This window comes from Lampetra fluviatilis, chromosome 28 (genome assembly GCF_964198595.1).
Source record: "Lampetra fluviatilis chromosome 28, kcLamFluv1.1, whole genome shotgun sequence".
NCBI lineage: Eukaryota > Metazoa > Chordata > Hyperoartia > Petromyzontiformes > Petromyzontidae > Lampetra > Lampetra fluviatilis.
The window spans coordinates 12,145,283-12,170,653 of NC_136302.1; the positions used below are offsets into that span (position 1 = coordinate 12,145,283).

The window sequence follows — 25,371 nt, forward strand, 5'->3', positions numbered from 1 at the left end:
CACAACAGGCACTTGAGGTAAAGCATATACTGCCTATATATATTGATAATGTGTGCGCGCGTGTGTGTGTGTGTGTGTTATATGCATACAATACAACGTCGCTATTACAAACCGCCGGGGGGAGGGGTGGGAGTGTGGGGGGAACTCAGGAATATCGACGGACATGTGAAACGATTTAGACGCCTGTAGGTCACATGGCAGTCGTCACACCGCCCGCACAAACACTCGCCTGACGCTGGACGCAACTCGCGTTCAGCCCCCGTTCGTTAGCACCGGGATGACGGAATTTGGGGTCGCGGACAAAGTTCCCCGCGCGTAGCCTCAGCAGAGCGCTGCGTAGGTAGCGCCTAAGAAGGTCGCCACGGTGGCAAGCGAGGGGGGGGCGGTGGCCAGGGCTACGGCCGCCTTTGTCGCGCCAGTGCTGGCGATGTTTAACCACACACCGCTACACCAGCTACTCACTTAAGGCCGAGTCGATCCTAAGGCAGAACCAGGAGCGATTCAGATCATCGTCTCGCTGGTGTCGGTGACCGTGAGCGGGACGCGAACTGGGGTGGCCGGGTTCGTAGTGGAGCCCTCGAACCACTCGGGCAGCGTTCTGCACTCATTTTCAGAGGGCGGAGGCCACTTTGGGCGATGATACATCATCAGCGTGGGGGCAGAAACACATTTGGGACCATTGGGGGCTTGTGACAGCAGCACGATGACGATGATGATGGGGTTGTGTGTTCACTATTTGTGTTTTGTCGGGGGGAGGGGGGGTGGGCGCACCTAATGCCTCGCGGCTCCCCAGTGGCCCACGAGGGCGTCGCGATGCAGATCGCTGCGCCGGACGAGCGCTGCCCACACAATTGGGAGCAAAGCAGCAGCGACATCGCCTCCTGCTGCCAATACCGCGACCGGGAGCCTCCTGGGAGAAGAATCTTGAGACTCAGTGAGGCTTTCCTCGGGAAACGGCGAATAATGGCGAAAGAACGAGAGTCAGATGCAATGCGACGAATGTGTGCGAGATTCAGAATGTAGTTCATCGCGAAAGGGTCCGCTACGTGAACATCGAATGTCAATCTGTTCATGTGTCGCGCTTTCAGATGCGCTTCTGCGGCCGTCTGGAACGCTCTTCCTTCCGATATCAGGAAGCCACTGCGCACTTTTAAATCATCATCATGTAGATTGACAAACTCATTTCTTTTGAACTCCTTTTTGCGTCTAGGTGGTTTGTCCTTATCCCCCGCACCTCCGATTATTGCGGTTGGCCACGTACGCTGCGAAAGCAGTTCAACGTCCACACGTGAAGTGACCGTTACACCGCGCACACACTTACTTCTCTGGGGGTGGGCGGTTAATTGGTCAGGGTGGTCGGATATGCGACGTTGTGCCGTACACAGTAGCAGTATGCATGAGGGCAGGGGGGTTGGGGCGTGTGAACTTAAACGGAGCTGATCTTTGGAATGGCAACATTCTGGGCGTGCGGCCGTAGAGCGCGCGTGTAACGACGGCCGTGCGAGTGACCGCACCGATTGCGGAACATTCCACGCGACCATCGGTGAGTGGAGCTGCGAATCGGATTGCATCTACTCGCAGCGCGGTGGCCCAGTGGTATAACGTCCGTGCCTCACAGCGATAAGGGCCTGGGTTTGACTCCCGACTCGGACCACAATTGATGTGTGTGTGGAGTCTGTGTTCTCTCCCACTGTTCTGCAACGGGATTTCCTCCGGCTTCTCCAGTTTCCTCCCATAGCAAAACAAACAACAACAACAAACAACAACAACAACAACAACAACACCCCGTATGCATTGTAACTGTTATTAGCCCAAACGTTCCAATGTTGAAAATTGACCTGAAAATTGGTCACTTGTGATTTAGACAAAGCAGCAGCAGCAGCTCCCTCTGCTGCAAACCTAACCTGGCAGGGCCCTCTCGATAGAGAGTCTTGAGATTCGGCGAGACAGGCTTTCCGTGGTCAACAACCGTGATGATGATGATGATCATAATCATAATACAAATATATATTCGCTGCCTTTTCATCAGAGTTCCCGCGATATTATACTGGGGGATTTATTTATATAGCTATAGATTAACATTCTTTTTGTACATTTTCTTCAATATTTGTACTGTATGCTTTTCAAATATATTATGATTATTATTAAAGAACATTTTCAGATATAAAATACGCAGGCGTACATTATTAAACGTGGATATTTAAGACGGCAAAATGACACGCACACACACAAAGACAAAGATCCCCCGTATAGCCTTACCGACTCTAGGAGCAAGTGCTGTTTGCGAATAACACCAAGGGATGTGCGTGGCCAGCAACCACGCCCGGCCGCCTTTGTCTTCCCAGTGACGTTGTTTATTACACACGGCACCAGGTACTCATTTGAGGCTGAGTCTACCTGGTGGAGGCCCAGCACAGGTTCACATTCTGGTGTTGGCCGTGAGCGGGAATCGAACTCGCCCCGCCGGGTTCGTAGCGCAGCGCGTCAATTCACAAATGCGACCTATCGAGTCTTTGCATCTGCTGCGATTCTCGCCTCTTGGCCAATGGGGCAATGCCAGAGCCCGCTGCTCACACGAGCACTGATGCACTGGGTGCTCATTTCCAGTCTACGGCCATGCAGAGCCGATGGGGGAAATTCCACATTCCTCTGGTGGGATGGGAGGCGGGCGATTCGATCCAAATGACAACCACTGTTGACTTCCCTTTTACAAAGTGCTGCTCACATAATATCGTCCCCGGAGGGATGGATGATGGACTCCCCCCCCCCACTCCCCCACCCCACTCTCCCCCATCTTGTCTTTGTGACCACATTCGTTTAACTTTGTTGACAACTCTGGGCACGAGTCGACAAGCTCTCGGTGCGTCATCCTCCCAAATCTCCGGACCGTTTGTGTTGTTGTTTTACTATCGGGAGGAGAGGGTCACAGAGTGCGTGGCCGCCGCGGTCACGCCGAGGGACAGAGTCATTAGCCGAGCCGCTACTTGTTTAGTGCCAAACACAACTTGTTTTGAAAGCTAACGAAGGTAACCACAGCGACGTCGACGCCACACGTGGGGGCAGGGAGCGCCCTAAATCATCATCATCGTCATCCAAGAGGGGCCCACTTGCGTAAAGGTCGCGTAGTAAAAACATCGTGTTTGGTCGCAACAATTCTTTGTTACGTTTTTAAAAATAGTTTTTATGCTTCGATGTTTCATTCGGTCCGGCCGTCTGCGTTCGTGAAACACTAAAACAAGCAAATAAATCCCGAATTCAACTGGAAACTTCCACTACATCGTCAATCCAGCAGTGGATTGATAATCGATCTGTCTCCCTCCTTGCACCCCTCTACTGGAATCAACGTCACCTGCACATTGAGCAGCATATCCCATAGACTTAGCACTACACCATAGACTCAAGACTGCCCAGAGACTCAACACTGCCCATCGACTCAACACAACCCATAGACTCAACACAACCCATAGACTCAACACTGCCCATAGACTCAACACAACCCATAGACTCAACACAACCCATAGACTCAACACAACCCATAGACTCAACACAACCCATCGACTCAACACAACCCATAGACTCAACACAACCCATAGACTCAACGCTGCACCATCAACTCTCTTAAAGCCACCTCCATCGTCCATTCCCTTCCTATTATCTCCCGATCGCCCCTCCACTCCTTCCCGTCCCTCCCCTATCGCCCTTTTCGTGACCCCCACGTGTCCTCTGTCACGGTCACTCATTCCTCGGCCTTCGAACGCCCCATTGCCATCTAAGTCACTCGACCGTAGTGACCACTGTTGCTCGCTCATCAGAGAGCGCCTTGAGTTAAGGTGCTCTATACAATCAGACGAAACCCTCCCAAAACGAACCCTCTCACGTGTCTCACGGCGGTGGCGCAACAATCTACCTGGCACCCACGCTCGCGACAGCTGATTTCGCCGCTCCATCTCCCCGGCGGGGGTCCTCTGTCTCGGACGCGACCCCCTCCTTTGACTGCCACTCCTGTCCACTCTTGACCATCATCTCCATCCTTGCCAGCCCACAGCGTGCCCTGCCCAGCCCCAAGCGCTCCTCTCTAGGATATCGAAATCCTCGTTTTTATTTAAGCACTGGGGGAACGCACCTTCGCGAAGCACACAAAGGATGCCCCGAAAGTTATTCCTCTTATATTTTTCAATATATATTTGAATCTCAGTGGAACAGATACAGAACAGATATTCGCTTGCACCAGTGTGGAACTAGGCCTATTAGGATAAAGTTGTGTGTGAGTTAGATCAAGTTGCGTAGTAACGACATTATCAGTGGCGTAGTAACATTATCAGTGGCATAGTAACTACATTATCAGTGGCGTAGTGACTACATTATCAATGGTGCAGTAACTACATTATCAGTGGCGTAGTAACGACATCATCAGCTCAGAGGGTACGGAAGTCGATCAGGCGGGGCCCCAATATTCGATTTGTCTCGCACGGTCTCACCCAGGCGATTCTAGATCGAGGCTCCTCTTGCCTGATCGCATCATCGTTACGCTCACGGTCTCCAACATTTAACGCTGTAGGGGCGCTGCGTCTTCTCAAAACGCAGCCAACTACAGCCCTGCTTGTTCCAGCTGGTTACACTGTGATGAAGACAACAGCATCGACACAAACACGCGATGCGCAATTTGCGGAAGCCAAACGCTACCGCTCTAGTTAAATTAAAATTAAAACGTGGAAAAGTTAATGAAAGCATTTTCACAGAAAAATTAATTCAAACCGCATTTTAAATGAGTGTTGTTGTTCTTTGACACTGTTGTTGGAAACAAATCCCATGGTGGTTGTGAAGGGGGCTTCAACTCGTAGCTTTGGCTACCAGGGGAGACAGGGGCAAAGCACCCCCTGCCCCCACGCTCCTTACGCCACTGGTTAGATCGCGTAGATGTGTCGTACATCCTTCTCCACCCGACACAGACAATTAGTACAGTGTGTCACGTGATCAGAACGTGCCAATTAGTGACTACTTGAGCACCACCGGTTGTGTGTTAGAGAACAAAACTCGCAACATGTACAATTTGAGCGATGACAACAACCAGCATCATCAGGCAATCATCGCCAGGCAATTGCCCGATTGGCCTTGTCGGGTGCGGGTGGGCGTACGACACACTTACATTGACGCCATTACTAACCCACAACAACAAAAACGTTACAGTAAATAACGAGGCTGACGAAAGCCCACGTATTCAATTTGGGCCCACCATTATCACGCGATCATCTGCGAACAGGGTCGTATGACGTTTTAAAATGGTTGCCCACACGGGCCATCCGATTGGTCACAAAGCTGAACGATTGGACGTGTAAAGGGTGCCAGGCCATGACCTGACCATGAGGTGAATCGGGCAGTGGGCGTATGGTCCACCCCAGCTCGATAACAAACAAAAAATACTAATAAAAAAATACCAGATAGGGCCCACTATGCTCTAGTTATTTTTCAGAAGCGAACTGGCTATCACGAATGATAGCTCAACGAAGTGGCTTATCGCGTGGAAATTTGTTATCAGCCAAATACTCGAAGCGCACGTTGTTTATAAATGTGGAGGGAAAAACCGGAGGACCCGGAGAAAAATCTACACGACCACGGGGAGAGAGAGACGCAAACTCCAAATATACAACAGGCGTCAGGGTCAGGAACGAACCCACGACCTCCTGTATACCAGGCGACGTAGTTAACATCTTTCCACCGTGGCTCCTCTGCAGAAGGCCTCCAATGTTCTCAGACTCCCGTGTGGTCTGGCAATCTCCTACTGGGAGGAGAGCTTCTGCAACCTCACCAAACGAACGTTCACAATATTCGTTACGTGCCCACGAATGTCTAAATTGCTCGCCCAATGTGAATGTGTGGATGTGCGTGCGTGGGGAGCGGTGGGTGCCGTGGTGATCGCGCCGTACTACGGATTCCCGCTGGCGAGTCAACACCGGTGACGAATATCTGAACCGTCTCCTGGGCCTCCCCTAGGTCGACTAAGCCTTAAATGAGTACCTGGTGCAGGTGTATAAACACCAGCATTGGGGAGACAAAGGCGGCCGGGCGTGGTGGTAGCTGCCCCAGCCCTGGTGTGCCATGTCGGCCTTAATAGGTGCTCGCTAACAGCCCCAATAGTCTGTTGAAGGCTATACGGCGGTTGGGGGGGGTGGTCTATGTTGTGCGTGTCATATATATTACAGGTCTAAATAAAATTGTTATATAAACTGTACATCTAACGCATATACTATATATAGATTAAATATATATGTGTCTATCACAATATCGCACTCCCGTGCGGGTTACTGCTACGAGTGTATTGACACTGATGGTGGCTCCAGTCGGTGTGGTTCCCCGGCACTCTAAACCCTCGCTGCACGAGGCTCGCCACGCCGACCCGGCAGCTCGCTCGGCACGCTTCGCCATCACGAGTCCAAGTGCTCGCCTACGTATTCGGCACTTTCTTCTCTCAAGCTTTTTGCCACGTACTTCTCCGGGAATCTTCACCTTTTTGCCACTCACGACTGCGGGCCTGTCTGACTAGTGCCAAGTCACCTTGTTGGTCCTCAGGACTTTATCCTGGTCTGAGTGGCCGCCAAATCCCGCGCCTGGGCTACGCATGGCACGTTTGAGGCCCACTCTGCAGCGCACACCGACAGCCTGCTGCCAGGCTTGTGGGCACGATGGGCTATCTGTCAGTCAGCCAGCCAGCCGGGTTAACAATGCACCGTCGGCATTCTCGCCGCCTGAGTTGCTCGGGTTGCAGACAGTTCTGCGCCATTGAGCGTTCTCATGCGCTCGTAAAAAGCCGAACCTGGCGGGTTTCGGCTCGCGCGTGGCAGAAGTCCACTGGGGAATAAAACATTGAGCACGCATAACATCGATGAAATGGAAAGGTTATCAAGTTATCTACCTAGGCAGGCAGGCCGCAGCCTCGTTGCACCATGTTTTAGCTACAAAATCGAGTGAAAAAATTACGGCAACACGATTTAGGATATTTCGCTCCTTCAGAAAAGCTCAGCCAGGAGTCTGGTTGCGTTAACAGTCATTACCCCAGGTCCCCCGCGCTCTCGGGCCTGTGGACCTTCGTGCGGCAACCCAGTTTTTAAAACCGAATGCGGGAAAGTTCTGCTTACGGGGTGGGGGGCAGGCAGAGCCTGAGCCGCAGGCCCTGAGCCGTCGTAATGTGACGAGAGGCAAAATAAAACGCACCAGGCCGACACTCGTACACGAACACTACAGCCGGCACACAAACACCACCCGGAGGTGCTGTTCATTTTCAAGCAAAGCAGTTCAGTTTGCGAGGCCTACAGCGCAGGCTTTGGCAGTTTTACGAGCGTAATAGCCAAGCAATACCTAAATACTGTTTGAGGGTTGTCCATCTTTTACCGAGCCTTCCCACCTTGCCTTTTGCCTGTAAGGCGAAGTTGCAATCTGTGAATGCAGCACACGAGGCCTGTAACTTTCCTAAACTGCAGGAAAATCTCGGTGCCGTGTAGGGTCCATTATGTGTATTCCTCGTTCTCCGCTGCAGGTCTTCCGAGCGTTCCGTTTTGTAGTCTCCCTCCGTGGGTTTGTGCCTCACCAAACTCTGCACTTCGTTCTTGGGCTCATGAAATCGTTGGCTTTGCACTGAAACGCCTCCGCAAATTCCTCGAAATTCTGCAGGACGCCGGTGACCCTAAAAAAACACACACACACGCGCACGCGTGCACACACATGCAGCGATATCGCCAGTGTTTGAATACCGCCTCATCGTCATGATCCATGGGCAGATAGCCCCGTAGGTGTCCACTGTACATTTCGTCATTTGTTTCCACTCTCCTCTGTCTTGTAGTGACAATATGGCTCAAGTAGTGGCCACATCTTTCTGGCACCAATATCTCACGTCGTCGTCAAGCCATTCTCTGTTAGGCTTTCTTCTCGTTTCAGTTCCTTCCATTTTTCCGAACAACAACAACAACAACACACTTCAAATGTTCCTGCTGTTGTCCATCCTCCAGGCATGTCCAAGTAGTGCTAGTTTCCGTCTCACCACTGCCTGCATCATCAGGTTGTCTTCTTCTATGTGCGTAGCGATTCTAAATGATCAAGGCGCAGCCCGGCAATTGCCCGCTCGCACCAACTCTTCTACGCTGTTCAGACATCTTCGAAGAGGTGGGAGTAGCCACACTCTACTCCATCACACCTGACCTGCCGACCGGCTGACTTGCGGAGTACCCGTTTATACGGCTGGGTGGACAGGGGCGGCGGAATTCAGGATTCTTGGGCTAGGCTGCGTAATGGACGTGGCAAGATTATCCGTCGCTATCCCCTCTACAAACACCGACAATGCGTTTGGCTATGCAGGATGGTGGAGGGCCTTACCACGTAATACATTTGTCCAGATCATAGCGTCGCCTAACCAAACACCTCGATTACAATTTATGGAAATAAAACAAGCATTACTTAGTCTTATTTTTTCATACTTTGATATTGGGGAAAAAGGTCCCGTGATATAGCTGCTCGCCGAGCTCTACATGCTCTGATACATGCATTGTCTTTGTCTTGTTTGCCTTTTGGCATGTTCTGGTCTGACTCTGGTGAGACGAGGCCATGAAGACGGCTGTCTCTGGTGGAGCCCAATCAGTTTCAAAGGCAACGCGTTTATAGTATTTATAGTATCAGAGCCACGTGTTTGTTAGCATGTTCACCACAAGTACGTGCGGTTAATGCAGACTGGATTCCTTGCAAAGGGTACCTATTTGGTGTTTGAACATCTTAACACCTGTTGCATTGCCAGAAAGGACCAAAACCTATTCTTATTTTTCATACACCTGCCCACTGCAGAGATTACAAAGTGCGTGCCACCCCGTGCCCCTCCCCTGGGCCCCACTCCCCCATCACGGCCACCTACCCCACCGTGTGCCCCACACCCGCTACGTGCCCCCTTCATCTGGCACCTGGGTGACGATGGGGAACGTCGTCGGCGGCGGCGACGATGATGATGAGCGCGCTTGGCTACGTACGGTGCGAAAGAAGTTCGCTGTACAGTACATGCGTACAGTACGAACCTGAACTGTCCGGGGCTGTGGGAGTCGGCCTTGATGGAGATGCTGGCCGACTCTGGTCGGTACGTGCCACACCACACCTGAGGACATCGCCCAAGGCCGACAATGCCAAGCGGCCGGCAACAAACAGCACCGTCATCAATATTGCGGCAACGCATTGTTACTATAATCATCATTATATATATTTTTTACTTTTTTCATGCAGTTGCTGAGTGCAGGCCCAACGACACAGAACGCCAAGCGGCTGGCGACTATCCGCGCTGTTGTTAAAGTTGCTAAGAGACGGGTCCAGCCGAGGACGTTTCTTGAATCGTGCATGGCGATTCTCGTCAAGGTGGATGAGGCTACCTGGGCAAAGTTGAGGAAGAAGAGCTGCTTGTGGTTTAAGTTGAGGCCCGGGAGTGTGGGTTCCTCCTTCTCATCCGCCGCGATCTTCTTGAACGCCTGGAAACGAGAAAACCAATTACCCGGCGGTGGCGACGGCAGCGCGCAACGAGCAAAAGTGTGCGGCGTTTGTGGGTTTTTCACACATCCCATCAGCCACACGGTCTCTCCGGGAGGGCATCGTTTCAGCGGCGGCGGTTTTGTGGCAACCCCTGACGTCGGTGCCTGGAGCCAGGGGGGGGGGAATAGACGAGCGCTCCTCCTCCTTGGAGGGAGGCCGCCACTATGGCAGAGTGCGGTTACCGGGGGGGGTCACTCGCCTGGTACGCCTGCCGAATACCGCCGTTGTCGGCGATGTTCTCTCCCAGCGTGTTGACGCCGCTAAGCTGAGAGATGCAGGAGGAGGGAGGACGACACAGCGGCGTCACACAAGGGGCTACGCTGCCCTGATCCTCTTCGCTCACACGCTCGTCGCTCATCGTCGCAGTGCAGAGAAAAACTTGCCACCGACTCGCTCACTCACCCGTTCAACCACCCACTCATCCACTCACTCACTCGACCACCCACTCACCCCCCCACTCACCACCCACCTACTCACTCACTCAACCACCCACTCACTCACTCAACCACCCATTCACTCTCCCACCCACCTACTCCCTCACTCACTCAACCACCCACTCGCTCACTCACCTATTCAACCACCCACTCACTCACCCACCAACTCACTCACTCACCCACCCACTCACTCACCCACCCAGTCACTCACTCACTCACCCACTCACCCACCCACTCACTCACCCACCCACTCACTCACTCACCCACCCACTCACTCACCCACCCAGTCACTCACTCACTCACTCACCCACTCAGCGCACTGGTTGAGAGGGGGGTGCAGTGCGGCGTCACAAGCCGACATTGTCGACATTGTCGTCATAATTGTTTTATTTATTTGATGATTGTCTTCATAAATTCACCCGAGAGCCACTTACGTTCTGCCGCCCGGCTATGTCCCAGGTGAAGTTGCCATACTGATGGACCATGCACCGGGAGAGATTCTTGAAGCTCACGGCCGACGAGTTGGACCACCAGTTGTTGAGGTTCCCGTCCTTGTCGTAATTGCGTCCTGCCAGAAACGAGACGGGCGTCGCTATGTTCCGCGTAGCGCCCGTCGGCACGTGGCACGTGGCGCGTGGCCAGCGCCGCCCTCGTTCGTCGCGAGCCAAACCACGAATCGACGCCGCCGTTCTCTCGTTGTTTGGGAACTCGCGCGGACGTCGGGGAGAAGCTACCAATTGCACCCTGGCTCGCCAGGAGGAGGCGGTACACGTGTGTGTGTTGTGTGTGTGTGTACGTTGAACTTATTTCGCACTGTACGTAGCGAACCATGCTAATCGAAGGTGCGAGGGGAAGGACAACAAACTATGGGTCTCTGCGTGAGTCTATGGGTCTCTGAGTGAGTCTATGGGTCTCTGTGTGAGTCTATGGGTCTATGTGTGAGTCGATGGGTCTCTGTGTAAGTCTATGGGTCTCTGTGTGAGTCTATGGGTCTCTGACTGAGTCTATGGGTCTCTGTGTAAGTCCATGGGTCTCTGTGTGATGAGTCTCTGGGTCTCTGTGTGATGAGTCTATGGGTCTCTGTGTGAGTCTATGTATTATGCCGAAATTCTTTCGCACCGTACGTAGCCAACCGCGCTAATTGGAGGTGCAGGGGAAGGATAAACATACGGAACACAAAGAGCAGGCACGGCAAAGTGCTGGCTAATAGATCAGCTGTCCCTTCTGTATGGGACAGAGCATTGCTCTCCCCTTACACGCTCCGGTTTCGCCGCTCGTATTTATGTAAACGCTCACTAATTGGCTGAAAACATTCACACGCAGAGGAACGCAGAGCTTGGCCAATTGTTGGCAGCGCCCGCTCGCCGCCCTGGCCGCCTTCCATCTCGCCCGAGCTCCCACGGCGATCGCGAGAGACGCACTTGTCGTGCGAACGCACCGACGGGCCGCGATTGTAACGGAAAATAGAAAAACGCAACGGCCGCCGTGGGTTTCGTCGCCGCACCGTTGTCGTCGAAGCCGTGCGTGATCTCGTGCCCGATCACCATGCCGATGCCGCCGTAGTTCAGCGACCGCGGCTGCCCCTTGGAAAAAAAGGGCGGCTGCAGAATTCCAGCCGGGAACACTGTGGGTGGGAGGGGCGACGTGGAACGCGGTTAGAGTCCGCTTGCTGGCGCGAGTCCAGGGCACGGCCACTCGGCGGGAGCCGGGAGAACGTCCCGCTCATGAAGAACAGTTACGAAACTCAACGTTCGCGATGCTCGACTTAAACTATACGAAACATTTTTATTTCACAAGGTGTGGTTCACTGGCTTATCACGTTGAAATGCATAGCAGCCAAATACTCTAAGCGCAAGTTGATTCTAAATGTGGAGGGAGAAACCGGAGGACCCGGAGAAAAATCCACGTGACCACGGGAAGAGAGAGACACGCACACTCCAAACAGCAGCAGGGTTGGGATGGAACCCACAAGTTCCTATCATGATTTTAAGCTTGATTTGAAGCTTTCGTGACTGCAGGGATCCATACTCTTTGGTTCTTCCGTAAAGTCACGTAGGTAGAAAATTAATAGATCACGACGTTTCGATCGCAACACAAGCAACCGTCATCAGGTGAGACAAGCCCCTGTATACCAGGCGAGGTAGTTAACATCTCCTAGCCACCACGCAGCTACCCCAACGCGACACGCGCGTCCTGGAGGCAACCCACCGATTTTGTTGCGGCTCGGTGTGTAGAAGGCGTTGATCTCCGCAGCTCCCCCCACCCATCTGTCAAGAACATCTCAACGTCAAACGCATGCACGCACGCACCTACACACACACGCGCTCTCATACATACGCACGCACCTACACGCACACATGCATGCACCTATACGCACACACCTACACACACACACCTACACACACACACCTACATACACACACCTACACACACACACCTACACGCACACACCTACACGCACACACCTACACACACACACCTACATACACACACCTACACACACACACCTACACGCACACACCTACACGCACACACCTACACACACACACCTACACACACACACCTACACGCACACACCTACACACACACACCTACACGCACACACCTACACGCACACACCTACACACACACACCTACACGCACACACCTACACACACGGGCCTGCACGCACGCACCTACACGCACACACCTACACACACACACCTACACGCACACACCTACACACACACACCTACACGCACACACCTACACACACGGGCCTGCACGCACACACCTACACGCACACACCTACACGCACACACCTACACGCACACACCTACACACACACACCGACACACACACACCTACACGCACACACCTACACACACACACCTACACACACACACCTACACGCACACACCTACACGCACACACCTACACACACACACCTACACACACACACCTACACGCACACACCTACACACACACACCTACACGCACACACCTACACGCACACACCTACACACACACACCTACACGCACACACCTACACACACGGGCCTGCACGCACACACCTACACGCACACACCTACACGCACACACCTACACGCACACACCTACACACACACACCGACACACACACACCTACACGCACACACCTACACGCACACACCTACACACACACACCTACACACACACACCTACACGCACACACCTACACACACACACCTACACGCACACACCTACACGCACACACCTACACACACACACCTACACGCACACACCTACACACACACACCTACACGCACACACCTACACGCACACACCTACACACACACACCTACACACACACACCTACACGCACACACCTACACACACACACCTACACGCACACACCTACACGCACACACCTACACACACACACCTACACGCACACACCTACACACACGGGCCTGCACGCACGCACCTACACGCACGCCCCTACACGTGCGCTCTCGCTACGGTTGATAAACCCGGTTCAATGGCACGCCGCCTAGACCTGGATTCGAACCTAGAAGCTCAGCGGTGCTGGTTCAATAATAAATCACGGTTCAGTAATGAATCACGGTTCAATAATAAATCACGGTTCAGTAATGAATCACGGTTCAATAAAGAATCACGGTTCAATAAAGAATCACGGTTCAATAAAGAATCACGGTTCAATAAAGAATCACGTGTGCGCTTTGGCCCTCGTGTTTGGTCATCGAATTGACACCGCACTTTCTCTTCGCAGTTTACGGTCACTGGGCATCGTCTGCGTGTTGTTTGACGTTCCCTTGGCGCTGTTTTGATGTTGTTTCTGCACGTCGCATAGAGATAGTCCTTGGTGTTAAACACGACACACACACACTTCTACAAATTACTATTATTGTTGTGTTGTCATCGCTGTGCTCTTTCAAAATCATCAACGTCAAAGACAAAGATCCCCCGTGTAGCCTTAACAGACTGATGGGGCAAGTGCTGTCAACGAGCACCTACGAAAGGCCGGCACGGCACACGAGGGAGTGGGTGGCCAACACCACGCCCGACCGCCTTTGTCTCCCCAGTGGCGATGTTTACACACCGCACCGGGTGCTCATTTGAGACCGAGTCAACCTAGCGGAGGCCCACGACCGATTCAGACAATCGTCACTGGTGGTGTTGGCCGTGAGCGGGAATCGAACTCGGGGCCGCCGGGTTCGCAGCGGCAGCGTGGCGCTCGCCGCTGCCCTGGCGCGGTCACTCGACTGCCCGTGGCCCACTCTGGGGGCGGGGGGGGGTGCGGGGGGGGGGGCTGGCTCACGCGTCCTTGTTGACCGGCTCGCGCAGCTTCTGCAGGCTCTTCTGCACGCCGTCGTGGATGTTCTCCAGCGTGTTCTCAAAGTACGACGCCTCGCCGAAGTTCAGCTGCGAAGGGGCGACAGAGACGCATCGCTCGAACGGCGCGACGTTGGCCTACGGCTCACGCCCCACGTGACGAAGTTGGCCCCAAACTGTTGCTCTCTCTCTGTCTCTCTCTCTGTCTCTCTCTCTCTCTGTCTCTCTCTAAAAGCCCCTCTCTGTACCAGCGTGGACGGCACCCTCGTGTTCACCTTCTGAAGCGCTCGCTCGTCACCGTGGCGTGCGCGATGACCACCACAACCACCACGTGACTTTTCTTTCGTGTTGTGTGCGGTACTTTTAGCGCCACAGCGCGTGGATTTGTAGCGTTTGTTTTCATTTGTTTGCTGGTGACTTTGTGTATTTCATATCGAAATCGCCTCCAGTGCTTTTGCTGCTGACGGCAATAAAAGTTGTTTAAAAGTAAAAAAATATCTCTGTCTCTGCTCCCTCTTTGTCTCTCTCTGTTCTGTCCCTGCTCTCTCTTTGTCGTGTGCATGTCGCACTTCTTTCGCGCCGTACATAGCCAACCATGCTAATTGTAGGGGGGGGGGGGCATTGCAGCCGCCCCTCAGTAGAAACAAACGTACACGTCTCCCGTAGCCAAACGCTGCGGTGACCTCCAGTGGAGGTTGGCACACTGCACGTTGCCATCGGCCGTGTGGCTCAGCCTAATCTCGCCAAGGGGTAACAGACTTGTGCATTTCCTGCGGTGCCAGGGAGGATCTGCCCCACCGGTACTTACCCTGCCAGCGGCTCAAACCAACATGACATACTGAGATAGTCCCAGTACTTACGCTGTTCCGCCTTTTGGGGGACATCTTCAGGAGACTGGGGGTGCCCTTCTACAACAGCAGCTTCGTATATGGGGTGGTGCCTTACCTGGCTAACAAGCGCCATGACCTCGCCAACTTCGCCTGTGCTTAGGCGAAGTTGGCGGTGTACAGAACGAGGAAAAAGATGCTGGAGGGTGACACTGACGGCTGCGGTCAGGGGAGGCAGGGGAGGCAGAGCCTCATCTGTTATACTCCAATGAAAATAGCTGTTACGAAAAGTAAAAAAAAAGAATAATAAAATAAAAATTAAGATTTTTCCACTGATCTGTGTTATAAATGCCATTTCTGTACGATTCCAATCATTTTTATAGTCAAAATCGACAAATTTGCGGAGCACCGCTGCAAATGGAGGAAGAGGCGAGAGGTGAGGCAGCGACGAGCTCAGCCTCCCCTCTGATTGCGCAACCCCTCAGTAACTGGATGGAGCGTGGGCAATAAGCGCGTGCCTGTTACTATCTCAGTGTGTCACCAATGTAATGTTTGTAGACCCCTTCATTTCTTGTCCTCGCCTTCCATACTCCAGATAACTTATTTCACGTATGTGTATTAAAATATTTAGGCTCGCTGGTTTCGTCATGAAACTGCAATGAAAAAGCACCAGGGGAGGCAGCTATCACATCTGCCTCACTTACGTTCTTGTACTCTTCGTCCAACTTGGGGTCGTCGTCATCCAGGATGTAATCCGGGTAGCCAATCATCTCCTTGATGCTTTCCGCCTGTAAATAAAATAAAAGTGTTACTTTTAAAGTGTGTTTTTTTTTTCAAAAGGACGCGTACACGTACAGACCTTTTTTTGTCAATCCACTGCTGGATGAGAGGCCGCGCCACGCCGTGGAGCGGTTGTTTGACCATACTTCACCATGCTGGTCAGTGCAGGCCGGCGAAGGGGGGGGGGGGGTAGGCGAAGGGGGAGTAGAAGTTCCGAGTTTTATTTTCTCCAGAATCTTAATTTGGACTGGAGGAATCCGATGAGCTATGAAGCCCTGAACCAGGTGAGAACACAACGAGTATGTTGTATGTGCGTACGGTGAACTTATTTCGCACCGTACGTAGTCCACCGTGCTCACCGCAGGTGCTCGCTATTGTCCACCCTTCGCCGACGCTTGAGAGAACGTCTCTGGGGGGCACGTACCTGCAACTGCCCCCCCCCGCACCCCTCACGAAGCTGCTGGCTCCAGCGAGCTAGAGGGGGGCTCTCTCTCCGAGGGGGGGGGGGGCGGAGTATTTTGGTCGACTCTAGCCCACCACTGGGCAGTCGTCTCGGAAGAGGCCTCCCGCCTCTTGGTGGGAGTATCCCACATTTGACCCCGCCGCACGCGACGGAGCTGCCGATCCATCGACGAACTGCGGTTGAAACCATTTATTGTATTCTGCTGGGTGGATATAGGAGGAGGATGGGGGGCGGTTAAGAAATTGGCTCCATTGGCTCGTGTAAGAAGAAGGAGGAGGAAGGAGGGAGGGAGGGAGGGAGGGAGGAGGAGCCGGGCTACCTTCTCCTGCGCCTTGACCTTGGTGGAGCCGTCCATCCACTCCATCTCGTCCAGCTTCTCGATGAACACCTGCCTTATCCTGCCGATGATCTCGTCCACCTGCGCGTGAAGACATGGGCCAACACGATGTCACGAAACGTTTGGGCAACTGTGCCCTGCGCCCGCATGCGTGCGGCGTCACCACGACTGCCATCGGCAGTCGTGGTAAATCCACTGCTGGATGAAGGCCGCCTCCGATCCGTCGACCATTCCGCTGATGTGGCAGTGGCAGTCTCTCGGAGCGGTTTTGATTGGGCGGGGGGCGGGGGAGGGGCGGGCGATTTAACTAACCAGGCAACTGCATGCATCGTTTCAAAATTATTCAAAGACCGAGGAGGAGGCGGAGGGGGGGGGTCTCTAAAAGCGCCATGGGCTTGCACGGTGGTAATGGTGCATGAATTTGCGAGCGGGAGTAAGTTGCATAACACAAGCTCAAGCGAAAACAATCGTGGGCTTCCAATCTACGCCATCGCGAACGTGAAGTCACTGCCAGAATTATTTTGTAGCTTTTAAGCAGCTGGCCAGAGGCGCGCATGCCACACCAGCGTCCTCCTTCGCGGCCTGGTTTGTGGATTTACCAGGTAAGGCCTCCTGAGCTGCTACACAGCTGCTTTTCAGAAGTGACCTGGCCACAAATGATAGCTCAACGAATTGGCTCATCACCATGTTGACATTTATAGCAGCGAAATACTCTGAACGCGTGGTGATGTTGATTCTAAATGTGGAGGGAAAAACCGGAGGACCCGAAGAAAAATATACGCGACCACGGGGAGAGAGACACGCAAAATCCACATATACAGCAGCAGGCGTCAGGGTCGGGATCGAACCCACGACCTCCTGCATACCAGGCGAGGCAGTTAACATTTCCTAGCCACCGCGGCGCCCCAATGTAATATGCAAACCACCCACAAACTTTTCATTGGTGTCAACAAAGTTCTACAAAAGTGGTAACGCATACACAAAAAAGCAAAGATCCCCCATATATTCTTCGGGTCTTTCAGTAAAATCACGTAGATAGGTTGAAAGGAAATAACAAAATAACAAAAAACTACGACGTTTCGATTGGGACACAAGCGGTCGTCCTTTTACTGATGACGACTGCTTGTGTTGCGATCGAAACGTCGTAGTTTTTTGTTATTTTCTATGAACCTATCTACGTGACTTTACAGAAAGACTCAAATAATATGAATTCCTGTAGTCACGAAAGTTTTAAGTCAAAATCCCCCATATAGCCTAACCAGACTGTTGGAGCAAGTGCTGGCTCACGACCGCGCTCACAGACAGAACGCGCGCTCTCTCTCTCTCCCCCCCAGCCGCCCCTGCAAGTGACGCTTCATTTTCATCTTCTCGGCGAACCAACGCATCAAGAAACTCGCGACACGCGCGCCCTTCGAAACGTCGGGACACCACCGAACAACGCGCGCTACGATCGGGGGAGGGCGGGTGGCGGGGTGTGTGTGTGGGGTGTGTGTGTGGGGTGTGTGTGGGTTGTGTGTGGGGTGTATGTGTGGTTGGCACAGTAGGGGGCACAGGTGGTGCATCAGCCAGTCATCTCAGTCATATCAGTCAGTCGACCCGTGGCACCTGGGTCTGCCCCGTGACCTCCTGCCAGCGGGCGTTCGACACTTCACGTGGCCTCAAGGTGCACATGGCCTGGCACAAGCGTCGTGGTGACGTCACCGCCACTTAGTGGCGAATGGCGGTTGTTGCTGTGTGTGTGTAGGGTGTGTGTGTCGGGTGTGTGTGGGGTGTGTGTGTGGGGTGTGTGTGGTGTGTGTGTGTGGTGTGTGTGGGGTGTATGTGTGGGGTGTGTGTGGGGTGTGTGTGGTGTGTGTGTGTGGGGTGTGTGTGGGGTGTGTGTGTGGTGTGTGTGTGTGGGGTGTGTGGTGTGTGTGTGTGGGGTGTGTGTGGGGTGTGTGTGTGAGGTGTGTGTGTGGGGTGTGTGTGTGGTGTGTGTGTGTGGGGGGTGTATGTGTGGGGGCTGTGTGTGAGCGACGCTCACAACAACGAGTGGAGCGCCGGGTGGCTAAAGCACAGCAAGTTGGCACAGTAGGGGGCACAGGTGGTGCATCAGTCAGTCATCTCGGTCATCTCGGTCAGTCGACCCGTGGCACCTGGGTCTGCCCCGTGACCTCCTGCCAGCGGGCGTTCGACACTTCACGTGGCCTCAGGGTGCACATGGCCTGGCACAAGCGTCGTGGTGACGTCACCGCCACTTAGTGGCGAATGGCGGTTGTTGTTGTTGTTGTGTGTGGGGTGTGTGTGTGTGGGGTGTGTGTGTGGGGTGTGTGTGGGGTGTGTGTGGGGTGTGTGTGTGGTGTGTGGGGTGTGAGGTGTGTGTGTGTGGGGTGTGTGTGGGGTGTATGTGTGGGGGTGTGTGTGTGTGGGGTGTGTGTGTGGGGTGTGTGTGGTTGTTACCCCCCCCCCTACCCACCATCTGCTTGCTCTCGCCGGCGAACACCTGGCGCACGTAGAGCGACCCCACGGCGTTCTCCATGTTCGAGTTGACGCCTCCCACGCACTCGCGCCACCGCGCGTCCTCCGACGTGGTGCCGAGCAGCGCCTGCAACGCCACGAGTCACGGACTCTCGGCTTGCGGGGAGGGGCTGCTGGTGGGGGTTGTTTTGTTTTTCCACCGCGTGAACCGAGCCGTGCCGAGGCCACGCCTGGGCCCACCGGGGCCATTGGGAAGTGAAATTCTCAACCACTGGGCCTCAGGGCTGTCATCAGAAGCAGATTCTTTAATTATACTGGAGCAGGAGGAAATCCGATGAGCTATGAAGCTCTTTTTGAGTCACAGATGTCCAGTAGGGGCGGGTCAGCAGGTTACAACAACCAACGATACAACAACAAAAACTATGAGAGTGCAAAGTAGTGAAAAGGTAAACAAGTCACTAAACATAAATAATTACAAATAAATTACATAACTAATCAGAAGATGAGCGCCAATGCCCCAGTGCTCGTTGGGAGCAGGAAATGATCGTCGTTGGTCAATAACACTCCTCATCATCATCAGCATCATCATCAGCATCATCAGCATCATCATCATCAGCATCATCATCAGCATCATCATCAGCATCATCATCAGCATCATCATCAGCATCATCAGCATCATCATCATCAGCATCATCATCAGCATCATCATCAGCATCATCATCATCAGCATCATCATCAGCATCAGCATCGCCGCCGCCACGATCCATGGGCAGATAGCCCCTAGGCGTTGACTGCCCTGTCCGTCTTTTGTTTCCACTTTCGTCTCTGACTCGTGCCAGGACGCCCGAGTCAGTGGCGCGTCTCCCTGGCCGTCGATCTCATGCGAGTCGCCACCCTCTCGTGAGGCCTCCCCTCTCTGTCCGGTCCCCTTAGGGGCCGTCCATAAATGACGTCACGCGATTTTGGACAATTTTTGACCCCCCCCCATTCGTCACACGGCGTCACAAAAAGTCAGACCCCCCCCCTCAAATATGACGTCACAAAGCTCTCCCCCCCCCAACAAAAATATAAAACATGCTTCAAATCGCTTTAAACTATTGTCATTGTAGTGCGTATTTAATGTGGTGCTGCACTCTGATGTTGTAGGAGAAAACATGTATTAAAAAGTCGATTTAATTAAGTAGAACGTGTTGTCTATATTTATTTAAAGTTGCGCATTTTGATGTGACGTCACATTTCTCAACCCCCCCCCCCTCGTCACACATCGTCACACATCGTCACAAATGTCTGACCCCCCTCCTCCCTAGGTGCGTGACGTCATTTATGGACGGCCCCTTATTTACCACCCCCACGAAGAGGCAATGCCGGGAGGAGGAGTGTGGCACTCGCGCGCGCTACCTTCTTGAAGCTGGAGTGAACCTCCTTGTACCGTTGGCTCAGCGTGAACACGATCTCCTTCACCAGCCTCCACGCAATGTAGTTCTGCAGGACTCTGCACGCGAGGATAAAGACAAAGGTCCCCCGTGTAGCCTGCGCCAGACCATTCGGGACAAGCGCTGCTCGGGTACACAGATGCAGGCTGGCTTGGAGCGCGGTTTCCACCTGTCCCGGTTTTCCCAGGACCGTCCTCGTGTAGAAGAGGCACCTGCTATCCTAGGACATCTCCTCTAGGAGTTGTGGTGCAGGGTGACAGCAGCTGTGGTGCAGGGTGACAGGAGCTGTGGTGCAGGGTGACAGGAGCTGTAGTGCAGGGTGACAGGAGTTGTAGTGCAGGGTGACAGGAGCTGTAGTGCAGGGTGACAGGAGCTGTAGTGCAGGGCTACAGGAGCTGTAGTGCAGGGTGACAGGACTTGTAGTGCAGGGTGACAGGAGCTGTAGTGCAGGGTGACAGGAGCTGTGGTGCAGGGTGACAGGAGCTGTGGTGCAGGGTGACAGGGGCTGTGGTGCAGGGTGACAGGAGCTGTGGTGCAGGGTGACAGGAGCTGTAGTGCAGGGTGACAGGAGCTGTAGTGCAGGGCTACAGGAGCTGTAGTGCAGGGTGACAGGAGTTGTAGTGCAGGGTGACAGGAGCTGTAGTGCAGGGTGACAGGAGCTGTGGTGCAGGGTGACAGGAGCTGTGGTGCAGGGTGACAGGGGCTGTGGTGCAGGGTGACAGGAGCTGTGGTGCAGGGTGACAGGAGCTGTGGTGCAGGGTGACAGGAGCTGTGGTGCAGGGTGACAGGAGCTGTGGTGCAGGGTGACAGGAGCTGTGGTGCAGGGTGACAGGGGCTGTGGTGCAGGGTGACAGGAGCTGTGGTGCAGGGTGACAGGAGCTGTGGTGCAGGGTGACAGGAGCTGTGGTGCAGGGTGACAGGGGCTGTGGTGCAGGGTGACAGGAGCTGTGGTGGAGGGTGACAGGGGCTGTGGTGCAGGGTGACAGGAGCTGTGGTGCAGGGTGACAGGGGCTGTGGTGGCGCAGGCTACGGGCGATCTTGGCGCTGACACTGAGCACGTCGCGGCCAGCGCCCCGCTCACACGAACAGCGGTACCACCACCACCACCACCAGCACCACCAGCAACAGCACCACCATCAACAGCACCACCAGCACCACCAGCACCAGCACCACCACCAACAGCACCACCAGCACCACCAGCACCACCACCACCACCAGCACCACCAGCACCACCACCACCACTAGCACCACCACCACCACCAGCACCACCAGCACCACCACCAGCACCACCAGCACCACCAGCACCACCACCAGCACCACCACCACCACTAGCACCACCACCACCACCAGCACCACCATCACCAGCACCACCACCAGCACCACCAGCACCACCAGCACCACCACCAGAACCACCAGCACCACCAGCACCACCAGCACCACCACCAGCACCACCACCAGCACCACCACCAGCACCACCAGCACCACCACCAGCACCACCAGCACCACCAGCACCACCACCAGCACCACCACCACCACTAGCACCACCACCACCAGCACCACCACCACCAGCACCACCACCAGCACCACCAGCACCACCACCAGAACCACCACCACCACCAGCACCACCACCACCAGCACCACCACCAGCACCACCACCAGCACCACCAGCACCACCACCAGCACCACCACCACCACTAGCACCACCACCACCACCACCAGCACCACCACCACCAGCACCACCACCAGCACCACCACCACCAGCACCACTACCACCAGCACCACCACCAGCACCACCACCACCAGCACCACCACCAGAACCACCACCACCACCAGCACCACCACCACCAGCACCACCACCAGCACCACCACCACCAGCACCACCACCACCAGCACCACCACCTCCAGCAGCAGTAGCAGCAGCAGCACCACCACCAGCACCACCACCAGCACCACCACCACCAGCACCACCACCACCACCAGCACCATCAGCACCACCACCGACTGCCACGTACCTCGCTGGGTACTTGCCGAGGACGGCGGGCAGCTTGGCGAGGTATTCGGGCGCGTAGACCACGACGCTCTCCTCGCTCGGCACCGTCACGTTCACGCTCGCCAGCACGGAGCGCACGAACCGCGTCCACTCGAAGCCCTGGCGGCGAGCGGGCGGGCGGGTGGGTGGCATCACATCGGCGTTACTGTCATACCACCGTAGCCGCACGCTCGCCACCACCACCGCCGCCAACAACACCATTGTGACAATCATAGCACGGGCATCAACAGTGACACCACCGCCATCACCGAATCGCCATAGCAATCCTACCACCAGCATCAACACCATCACCTCCACCACTGCCATCACCACAACAATCCTACCACCAGCATCAACACCATCACGTCCACCATTGCCAACACCACAACAATCATACCACCAGCATCAACACCATCACCTCCACCACTGCCATCACCACAACAATCATACTACCAACATCAACACCATCACCACCACTGCCAACACCTTAACAGTCATCCCACCAGCATCAACACCATCACCTTCACCACTACCAACACCACAAAAATAATCCTACCAGCATCATCACCTCCACCACTGCCATCGCCTTATCACTGTAAACAATAATATAATCACAGGGCCAAGACATGAGCAATGGACCAAAACGTGAGGAGACCAGAAACGAACAGCACTGTCAAAGTTGTAACACGTGACAGTGTGTAACACGTCACAGTGTGTAACACGTGACAGTGTGTGACACGTGACAGCGTGTGACACGTCACACTGTGTGACACGTGACAGTGTGTAACACGTCACAGTGTGTAACACGTCACAGTGTGTAACACGTCACAGTGTGTGACACGTGACAGCGTGTGACACGTGACAGCGTGTGACAAGTCACAGTGTGTAACACGTCACAGTGTGTAACACGTCACAGTGTGTAACACGTGACAGTGTGTGACACGTGACAGCGTGTGACACGTCACAGTGTGTGACACGTGACAGTGTGTAACACGTCACAGTGTGTAACACGTGACAGCATGTAACACGTCACAGTGTGTGACACGTTTGTTGATTTGCGCAAGCTTATTAGGGAATTCCAAAGTGGAGCGCAGAAGAGTTGTGACCTGCAGTGTGGTGAGCGGCTGAGTGCGTTGTTGTGACCTGCAGTGTGGTGGGTGGTGGTGGTTGAACACACAGAGTATGGGATGTCTGGCTGACCGAGTTACTCAACGTTGGTGGAGGAATCAACGAGTGAAGTTCAGGGGAACAGTGACCATGGTGTTAGCGACAGAAGATTGACAAGGGGGCGACTGAGAGGGGTTGTACCCAGCTGCTGAGGGCGGTTGCGGCCCTGGTGGAAGGCGTGGAAATGGAGGCCTCCCCTCTACAATTTCCCCCCTCTTTGCGGAGAGTTCTGATGGGTGGTAAACGTGGTGTGCAGGGTGGAGGAGGAGGTAGTGATGGGTGTGACACGTGGTGTGCAGGGTGGAGCAGGTAGTGATGGGTGGGTCACGTGGTGTGCAGGGTGGAAGAGGAGGTAGTGATGGGTGGGACACGTGGTGTGCAGGGTGGCGGAGGAGGTAGTGATGGGTGGGACACGTGATGCGCAAGGTGACAGAAGAGGGCAGGTCACCGAAACAGTATTGGAGTGGCGCCCAGAATTCACCGGCCAAGGGGAAGAGAAGACCTAAAGCCACGTGGTGGTGGTGGCGGTGGTGGTGATGAGACTGTGAGAGTGGGACAACCTCAGGAGGTCGAGTGTCAACTCTACAACAACCACGGGATCTGTGAGGAAGGGAGGAAGGAAGCGACGGCGAGGCGTGGTGGCACCGACGGTATCTCGATGACCTCTTGTCACGCCTCCCGAACTCGGCCGCGCGCGGTGTGAACCCATTGTGTGTCACTTTGCGAGTCGTGAGAACACCCAGAGTGGGGTGGGGTGGACGGGCTTCTTTTTTGTTCTTCTGTTGATTTACTTTTCCACTTCTTGTCCAAACGGGAGAACGTCTCTTGCTCTCCTTTTGTTTGAACAAAAAAATGTGGGGGCGGGCGGGGGGTGATAAACATTTCTCAATCTGCACGTTTCCGAGCCTTTGTCGCCCACGTTGCAGTGAGGGGGGCACGGGGGGCGGTGGCCGTGCCGATCGAGGCCACGCGAGGTGGGCCCCGCACTGCGCCCGCGGGAGGAGGGGGGGGGCGAGCCGCTGAATGTCGTTCATCACGCGGCATCGCCCCGTGCGAACGGCAGCGTGGAGGTGTTTTTTGCGTTGTTTGTTTAATTTCACGTCAATCGAACGGGGGACAAATTGTTTTAACGACCGACCCCGTCCTGGGAAGTCCGCGCGTTGTTTTTTGTTTGCTTTCTGCCGTTCTCGAATATCTCTCGCCTCCTTCTTGTTGTTCGGTCAAAGACAAAGATCGCCCGTGTAGCCCTAACAGCCTGTTGGGGCAAGTGCTGTTTGCGAGTAGTTGCAGCTTTATGGAGGCCGGCACGACACACGGCAGGGGGGAGGGGGGTAGTGTAGCTAGCACCACTCCCGGCCACCTTTGTCTCCCCAAGTGGCGATGTTCACTGCATCGAAACAACGTCAGGGGAGGCCTGGGACCGGTTCAGATAATGGTCACCACTGCACCGCCCACTACGCGTGGGTCAGACCCGCGTTCACCACACGTTCACCACACGTTCACCACACATTCACCACACGTTCACCACACGTTCACCACACATTCACCACACATTCACCACACGTTCACCACACGTTC

General features: G+C 54.4%; 1 protein-coding gene across 1 annotated transcript in view; it reads right to left on the minus strand.

Moving 5' to 3' along the window:
- Positions 1-749: 749 nt before the first annotated feature.
- The window catches only part of LOC144942809 (membrane metallo-endopeptidase-like 1), a 51,409-nt gene continuing 26,787 nt past the window's right edge, over positions 750-25,371 (minus strand). The window contains exons 11-23 of the mRNA XM_078869783.1: positions 22,610-22,746; positions 20,563-20,656; positions 19,163-19,291; positions 16,690-16,788; positions 15,832-15,915; positions 14,287-14,390; positions 12,195-12,253; positions 11,491-11,610; positions 10,421-10,554; positions 9,752-9,817; positions 9,396-9,491; positions 9,051-9,127; positions 750-7,678 (exon numbers count right to left, since the gene is read on the minus strand). Coding sequence (XP_078725909.1) covers positions 7,579-7,678; positions 9,051-9,127; positions 9,396-9,491; positions 9,752-9,817; positions 10,421-10,554; positions 11,491-11,610; positions 12,195-12,253; positions 14,287-14,390; positions 15,832-15,915; positions 16,690-16,788; positions 19,163-19,291; positions 20,563-20,656; positions 22,610-22,746 — 1,299 coding nt within the window. The 3' untranslated portion in view covers positions 750-7,578. The remainder of the gene's footprint in view (positions 7,679-9,050; positions 9,128-9,395; positions 9,492-9,751; positions 9,818-10,420; positions 10,555-11,490; positions 11,611-12,194; positions 12,254-14,286; positions 14,391-15,831; positions 15,916-16,689; positions 16,789-19,162; positions 19,292-20,562; positions 20,657-22,609; positions 22,747-25,371) is intronic.